General features: G+C 39.1%; 1 protein-coding gene across 1 annotated transcript; it reads left to right on the top strand.

The window, feature by feature from the left end:
* Nucleotides 1-202: 202 nt before the first annotated feature.
* Nucleotides 203-1,140, top strand: LOC138742924 (histamine H2 receptor-like). Its single transcript, XM_069897804.1, has 2 exons — nt 203-1,037; nt 1,094-1,140. Exons 1-2 carry the CDS (start codon nt 203-205, stop codon nt 1,138-1,140), a joined length of 882 nt encoding a protein of 293 aa, XP_069753905.1.
* The last annotated feature ends 6,887 nt before the right edge of the window (nt 1,141-8,027 follow it).

Genomic DNA, 8,027 nt, shown 5'->3' with positions numbered 1-8,027 from the left:
TTTTAACTGGCCTACTGATGTTTTCAGTTGAACTCTCCCTTTGTACTGACGTGCCTTAAAATATTGAATAGCAGATGTGATTTTCATGATTTTGACCTGTTTATAACACGAGATTATGGACATGGAGAGCAGACAGAACATCACCAATGAATGTGAAAATAGGTCTATATTCTCCACGGTGCTGGTCGGATTGGTATTAGGCATGGTTACACTAATAACCATCTTCGGCAATGTGTTGGTGTGCTTAGTGGTAGGGTTGAACCGTAAGCTCCAGAGCCACACCAATTGTTTCATAGTGTCCCTAGCAGTAACCGACCTCCTTCTGGGTTTGCTGGTCATGCCTTTCTCGGCAATCTTGGAGCTTCTTAATTCAGAATGGCCTTTTGGGACCACCTTTTGTAATCTCTACACCAGCTTGGATGTCATGCTGTGCACTGCATCCATCCTCAATCTGTTCGTTATCAGTCTCGAGCGTTACCTGGCCGTCACCGCCCCTCTGAGATACACCTTGGTCATTACTCCGAAGAGAGTTATCATCTCACTTGGGCTCATTTGGTGCATCTCCATCATGTTTTCCTTCTTGCCCATCAACTTGGGATGGAATACCAAAGATTTATTAGTGCGAAGTTCAAACAGGACCAATCAATGCCATTTGGAGCTGAACACAGTCTATGCCATTGTGGATGCTTTCTTCACCTTTTATATCCCCTTAGCCATCATGAGCCTAACATATTACAAAATATTCAAAATTGCAAGGGAGCATGCCAAAAGAATCAGCACGGCCACTGGATGTACGCTGCCAGTCCTGAAGGAGCATAAAGCAACAGTAACTCTTGCAACTGTGATGGGAGTCTTCATTATTTGCTGGTTCCCTTATTTTACAGTGTTTCTCTATGAAGGCATTTCAGGGACTCAATCTGACAAGACTATCTTTGCTGTGGTGCTATGGTTGGGTTACATCAACTCCGCTCTGAATCCCATAGTTTACGCTGCCCTCAATCGGGAATTCCGCACAGCATACCAGAAGCTCCTGTTTTGCAGGAAGGTGAATGTCTGCATTAGGGGCTCAACCACTAGCCACCTGACCTGTCAGTCCAAGAAAGAACAGTGCCACCAGCTAGTGAAAATGTTGGACGATAATGAGCCGAGTTCAGACATCACCAATAGACAAGATACTGATCTCGGCAAAGAAGACTCTGAAAGGTAATACATCCACTCCTTTAATTTTTGATAGTTGAACTCTGGCTTTCTTTCAAGTTTCATATATCAATATCTTGCTAAATCAAGCAGTTAAATTAATTTTATGTAAGCTCATTAATGTCAGTTATTACAAAATCTACATCACATAAATGGAACATTTTCTGTCTTCATTCAATTTATTTAAAGTCAGTGATTTTTGTTTTGCAATTGTAGATGTGGGTATTTATTTTTGTACATTTCATATTTAAATAATAGCCACAATGAAGGAAGTAATAAGTAACAAAGATTATTGTTGATTTATTACTACAATCAGAACAAAGCTGAAATTACTTAAATCAATCATTATCCTTTCTCTTGTCAGTGCTGGTTAGACAATATAGTGTTGGATGGCCAGGGTAGAACAGGACAAGCCAGGTCAGGATCTCAGGTGAGTGCAGGGGAAGGACAGATTTTGTGGCAGACTCGAAGGAAACGTGAGGAAGAGTTGTTTGTACAGTGCATTTTGTATAGAATGATCTGGAACACTGCCTTTAGTGGAATCAGGGCCAATCAAAGCTTTAAAGATGGAATTGGTTAGGCAACTTGGGGAAAAAATAATTTGCATAGTATGGGGAAATAGGTTGATGTGAATGCTCAACAAAGAGCCAGTGTACCAAAAGTCTCATTCTGAACCTTGATGATTCATTTCTATAAAAGTCTCATTAATGTAAAGCACATGACAAAATTAATTGTGAAATTTTAAGATAATCTTCAGCATTTGCAAATATAAGTAAGCTTAAAATAAAGTTTTGGTTTTATGGCGTACTTATGTAAATAATTATAAATGCCATGCAATAAAATTAATACATAAAATTCGAAAGCAAATAATTTAATATTTGGAATAAATGAGTGTCTTATGCTCAGATGTTTAATGCTTACTGGCACCAAAAATTCTCTTAGATCTGCTTAAATTCCTTTAAGCATGTTTCTCTGTTTCCTGACTGATTATGGCCTTTAGGGGAAAGAAAAATGATGAACACCAGGACTTGAAAATTAAATCCTCTAATCTCCAAACTAATACTTTTATTCCTTTAGCTCCACCGAAAATTGATTAATTGAACATTTACTGTTGATTTTTTAGAATTTAGCATGAATTTTAATCAGAATCAGAATTTATTGTCATGAATGAGTCATGAAATTCAGTGTTTTGCGGCAGTATCATAATGCAAACATTCATATTATAACCCTTTTACAACATTACTATAAAAAATAGAAATAATCGTGCACGAAAAGTAAGGCAGTGTCTTTGGTTCATTGATTATTAAATCTGATGGCAGTGGGGAAGAAGCTGTCCTTGTGCCAGTACGGTGTGCCCGTCATTAGGCTCCTATACCTTTTCCCGATGGTAGCAGTGAAGAGGGCATGGCCTGGATATTCAGCTTACCAAATAGTGCCCAGAGCATGCAATCAGCAACTGTATTGGTTTGAAAATTAACTACATCAAAAGTAAAGAATGATTTAGAATAAACAGCTCTGACATAACTTGGCCACATAAGTTAGGTGTGAGAAGGTCATGAGTGGGGAAAAAAATTGTAAACAAAAGATTTAAAGCACATTTGGGAGGGTGGATCATGTATATGAGAAATTAAATGGTTCTGGGACTGTAGAGGACTTTATGGATCAGACACAGGCATCACAGTAATGTGAAAACAAGTGGGGATTAGCACAGTACTACCCGGTGTAAGAATATTTGAGAGCAAGGGTAGAGCCACTTGCTCCGATTATATAATGATTCAGCAAGAAAAAAAGCCTGGGCTATTGTGTCCAGAATTCAGAGTTACTTCCTCAAAATATGGAGCCGGCCATTCGCAGCAGAGATGAAAAGTGGGATTAGCCTTTGGAATTTATTAGGAGAGAGCTGTGGAGGCCGAGTCACTGAGTATGCAAATTTTTTAATATTAACTAAATAGAGAGATGTCGGGTTTGTGCAAGTGACATGGAGGAAAAAGATCAGCTTGGATCATTGAAAGGCAAACTAGCCAGAGTGGGAGAATAGCTTCTATACGTCTTTTATCATTTGTTCCTGTGATCTTACTTTATTTGAGGATATTAGTTACCAGCTCATAAGGGTAAAACATGAAAATAACTGATCCTTCAGGCCAGAGGATTTGAGAAGGATAAAGCAGTGAGGGCATAGACATCCCATAATATAAAATACCTCTTTGCTTATGAAGCAGTGAAAGATCCTGAAGGCCTTATGGCTATTGTTTATACACAGTACCTCCTTACTTGTTAGCACTGCTATGGCTCTCAGACCCTGGATTTTCTTCTTTTCGGATAAATGGCACAAGATTTTGTCGGCAAGCTGAACAGGAAGAACAATATCCAGAATAATGTTTAAGTAGTTTAAGTTTTAAAACACACTCAGACACACACTGCACAGCGAGTTCAAGTTTACTTTCAACTACATTTTGAATGCAGTTGGCAGTATTACATTTCAGCTTCTTTCTACACTAGACAAAAATAACAGTATTTTATATTTTGGGAAATCAAACCTACCCTTAGGACTTCTGTTTTGAATAGATTGTGTCAACATGGCATTGGTCCACAAACTGGATGTCATTGGGTCATGAATGAAACAATTTTAAACAGGGAAAAGTCATTCAATGTAGTGTTAATGGTGTGCATAAGAAAGGAACTGGTTTTGATATACATTTCATAGTAGAACACTAGATTCTAGTAGATGGTGTGTTACAAGGGAAAATAACCACAGCTTGGCATGTGACGTGGAGTGCAAATCCCAGGTCACTGTTAGCCTGCTCTAAATGCTTGAATTCCTTACATACTGTCAACTTAGTTTCTGGGTCTTCAACAAGGAAACCTAATCATTGGAATCAGACAGCAAATATCATCCACACAACCTCCTTGATTTTGAAGGATGTATTGAGAAGGGTGAAGTGTCAAAAACTGCATGGCTTTAAAATGATTCCCTTGACTCATTTTTGTTCAGTGCCAACTTGTGCAATGTCTTGATATACCATAATTCATTATGGAAATGAAAGACTTGGCACTCAGGTAGTTTGATCAACTGGGAAAGAGCTAAATTAAAAAAAAAGAATGCCGAATAGTTTGGGAATTAACAGACATGGTTCTAGATCTATCCCGAAGATGACCAAAAAGGTTCTGAACATTTCAGTTTAATATTCTTCCAAATTGGGACAAAACCATTTTTTGCCATTCCCATTGACCTGCTCCCATCCATGACCCTATGAAATTTGTTCTTAAAACTCAAGATTGAGGTCGCATTCACCATACCAGATGGCAGCTCATTCCACACTCTGAATGAAGAACTTTCCCCTAAAGTTCCCCCTAAACTTTTTCCCTTAAAACTATTATCTCTTTTATTTATCTCCCCAATCTAAGTGGAAAAAGACTACTTGCATTCACTCTGTCTATACCTCTTAGAATCTTGTAAACCTCTGTCAAATCTCCTCTCATTCTTCTTTGCTCCAAGGAATAAAGTCTTAATCTGTTTAATCATTCTGTGTAACTCATTGCATTCTTTCAATCTTATTGATATCCTTTCTGTAGTTAGGCAGACAGAACTGCACACAATATCGCAAATTTGGCATCACCAATGTCTTAAACAACTTCACTATAACATCCCAACTCTATACTCAATACTAAGATGCCCAAAGCTTTCTTTATAACCCTGTCCACTTGCACCACCACCTTTAGGAAACAATGTATCTGTATTCCCAGATCTCTCTGCTCCTCTGCACTCCTCAGTACCCTATAATTTACTGTGTATGGTCTACCTTGGTTTGCCCTTCCTAAATTCATCACCTCACACTTGTCTGCATTAAACTCCACCTGCCATTTTTTAGCCCAGTTGGTCCAGATCCCTCTGCAAGCTTTGAAAATCTTCCTCACTGACAATGCCTCCTATCTTTTTGTCAACAGCAAACTTGCTGATCCAATTTACCATATTATTATTCAGATCTTTGGTATATACCACAAACTACAATGGTCCCAACACAGATTCCTGAGGCACACCACTAGTCTCAGGCCTCCAGTCTGAAAAACAACCATCCACTACTAATCTGTTTTCTCCCACATAGCCAATTACAAATCCAGTTTACAACCTCTCCATGGATACCTAGTGCCTTAACCTTCTGAACTAATCTCTCATGTGGGACCTTGACTTAACTGAAGTCCATGTAGATAATATCCATAGCCTTCTTTCATCTACCATCTTGGTAACCTCCTGGAAAAAAAAACTCCACAAGATTAGTTAAACATGGCCTACCATGCACAAAACCATGCTGACTGTCCTTAAACAGCTCATGCTCTTCAATTACCTATATATCCTATCTCTCAGAACTCTTTCCAATAATTTACTAACTATAATGACGGTTTATTTTTGGATCCTTTTTTAGACCAAGGGGAAACATGAGCTACCCTTCAATCCTCTGGCACCTCACTTGTGGCTAAGGATATTTCGAAGATATCAGCCATGGCCCCTGAAATTTCTACACTGATCTCCCTTAAAATCTGAGGGAGAATCTTATCTGGCCCAGGTGATTTATCTATTTTTATTCACTATAAGGCAGCAAACCCCTCTTCCTCCTTAATCTCCATATGTTCTATGACCCTTCTGTTTGTTTCCCTTCCTTCCTTATTCACTATGCCAGTTTCCTGGGTAAATACTGGTGCAGATAAAATGTTTAAGATCTCTACCATTATGTGAGGCTCCACACCTAGTTGACTAGCTAGAGCTTTTGGGGAGGGCTTAAACTAGTTTGGCAGGGGGTTGGGAATCCGAATGTGAGTGCAGAGATTAGCGTAGAATGGAACCTGGGCACTATAGTTAAGAAAGAGGAAAATAGAAAAAAGTCAAAAATAATGTGCAGGAAGGATGACAAAAAGGACAGGCAAGTGAAAAGACAGGATAATTTTCTGTACAATAGAAATACAGCAAAATCAGTAATAGGCACTTGTCTAAGGGTACTGTACTTAACTGTATTTAAAAGCACGGAGCATTAGGAATTAAGTAGATGACCTTGTTGTACAACTACAGATTAAAAGATAAGATATTGTGGCCATTACTGAGATATGGCTTAATGACAGATGTGATTGGGAGCTTAATGTCCAAGAGTACACAGTGTATAGAAAAGATAGGCAGATAGGTGGAGGGGGTTGCATGGCCTTGATGGTAAGCAGTCACTAGAAAGAAGGGCCATAGGGTCAGAGATGGTAGAATCCTTATGGGTTGTTAAGAAATAGCAAGGGTAAAAGCACCCTAATAGCTGTTATATAAAGGCCCCCAAACAGTAGCCGGGAAGTGGACTATGAGTTACAGGTGGAAATATTTTAAAAAAACATGTCAGAATGAAAATGTCATTTTAATATGAAAGGGGATTGTGAAAGTCAGGAAGGTACTGGATCTCAGGAGAGAGAGTTTGTAGAATGCCTATGGGATGGCTTTTTGGAACAGCTTGTTGATAAGCTCACTGGGTATTGGCGGTTTAGGATTGGGAGATGTGTAATGAACCTGAGATGATTAGGGAATTAAAGGTTATGGAAGTTTTAGGAAGTAGTGATCATAATATGATTGAGTTCAATCAAATTTGAAAAGGTCTGTCAATATTTCAGTGGAACAAAGGAGTATGAGAGAGGAACTGGCTCAAGTTGACTGGAAAAGTCAGCTAGATGGAGGGATGGCAGAGCAGAATTGGATGATATTTCTACAGGAAATAAAGAAAGCACAGGCTAAATAGATTCCATGGAATCCATGGAATTACAGGAAAGTTATTAGATTGGGGGGAGCACTGGCTGATAGAAGCAAAGGGTGGAAATAAAGGGATCAGTTTTAGTTGGTTGGCGATTACTATTGGTGTTCTAAAGGAGTTAGTGTTGGGGCCACTTCTTTTTACAATATTGATTATTAGATTATGGTTTGAATTGTTTTGTGGTGAAGTTTGCAGATGACACCAAGATAGGTGGTGGAGTAGGAAGTGTTGAAGAAACTGAAAGGTTACAGAGGGACTTGGATGGCTTAGGAAAATGGGGAAAGAAATGGCAGATGAGATATAATGTTGAAAAATGTATGGTTGTACATTTTGGAAGAGGAAATGAACAGGCAGATTACAAATTTGGAAGTGCAAAAGGACTTGAGGGTCCTCGTGCAGGATAGCCTAAAGGTTAACTACCAGGTTGGATTGGCAACATTGCTATGTTGGCATTCATTTCAAGAGGAATAGTGTATGAGTAAAGAGGTATTGATGAGGCTCTATGGGGCACTAGTGACCTTATTTGGAGTAGTGTGTGCAGTTTTGGGCCCCTTAGAAGGGATGTAATGATGTTGGAGAGGATACAGAGAAGATTTGCCAGGATGATTCCTGGAATGCAAGGGCTAACATATGAGGAATGCTTATTAGCTCTTGGACTGTATTCATTGGAGAATGGAAGAATGAAAGGGGGAATCTAATAGAAACATTTTGAATGCTGAAAGGATTGGACAGTAGATGTACATAAGATGTTTCCCCTGGTGTGTGAATCCAGGACAAGAGGGCAGATTCTTCTAATTAGAAGCTACCCATTTAAAACCGATGAGGAGAAATTTCTTTAGCCAGAAGGTCATGGATTTGTGGAATTTGTTGCCACATACAGCTGGGGAGGCCTGATCATTGGGGGAGTTTAAGGAGGAGATTGATAGTTACCTAATTAGTCAGGGTATCAAGGGATATGGGGAAAAGGCTGAACATTGGAACTAGATGTGAGAATGGTTTAGCTTAAGGTGGATTTGCAGAGCACTCTGCTCCTCTAGGGGACCAATTTTGTCCATT

Source organism: Narcine bancroftii, chromosome 9 (assembly GCF_036971445.1).
Source record: "Narcine bancroftii isolate sNarBan1 chromosome 9, sNarBan1.hap1, whole genome shotgun sequence".
Classification (NCBI taxonomy): domain Eukaryota; kingdom Metazoa; phylum Chordata; class Chondrichthyes; order Torpediniformes; family Narcinidae; genus Narcine; species Narcine bancroftii.
The sequence above is the reverse complement of the archived record's forward strand: the minus strand, read 5'-3'. Positions and strand labels throughout refer to the sequence as shown.

Bases quoted from the DNA above. Each gene is read 5' to 3' on its own strand.
- LOC138742924 (XM_069897804.1), top strand. From the start codon at position 203: ATGGTTACACTAATAACCATCTTCGGCAATGTGTTGGTGTGCTTAGTG. The intron at 1,038-1,093 runs GCAGGAAGGTGA...CTGACCTGTCAG, and splicing joins ATACCAGAAGCTCCTGTTTT to TCCAAGAAAGAACAGTGCCA.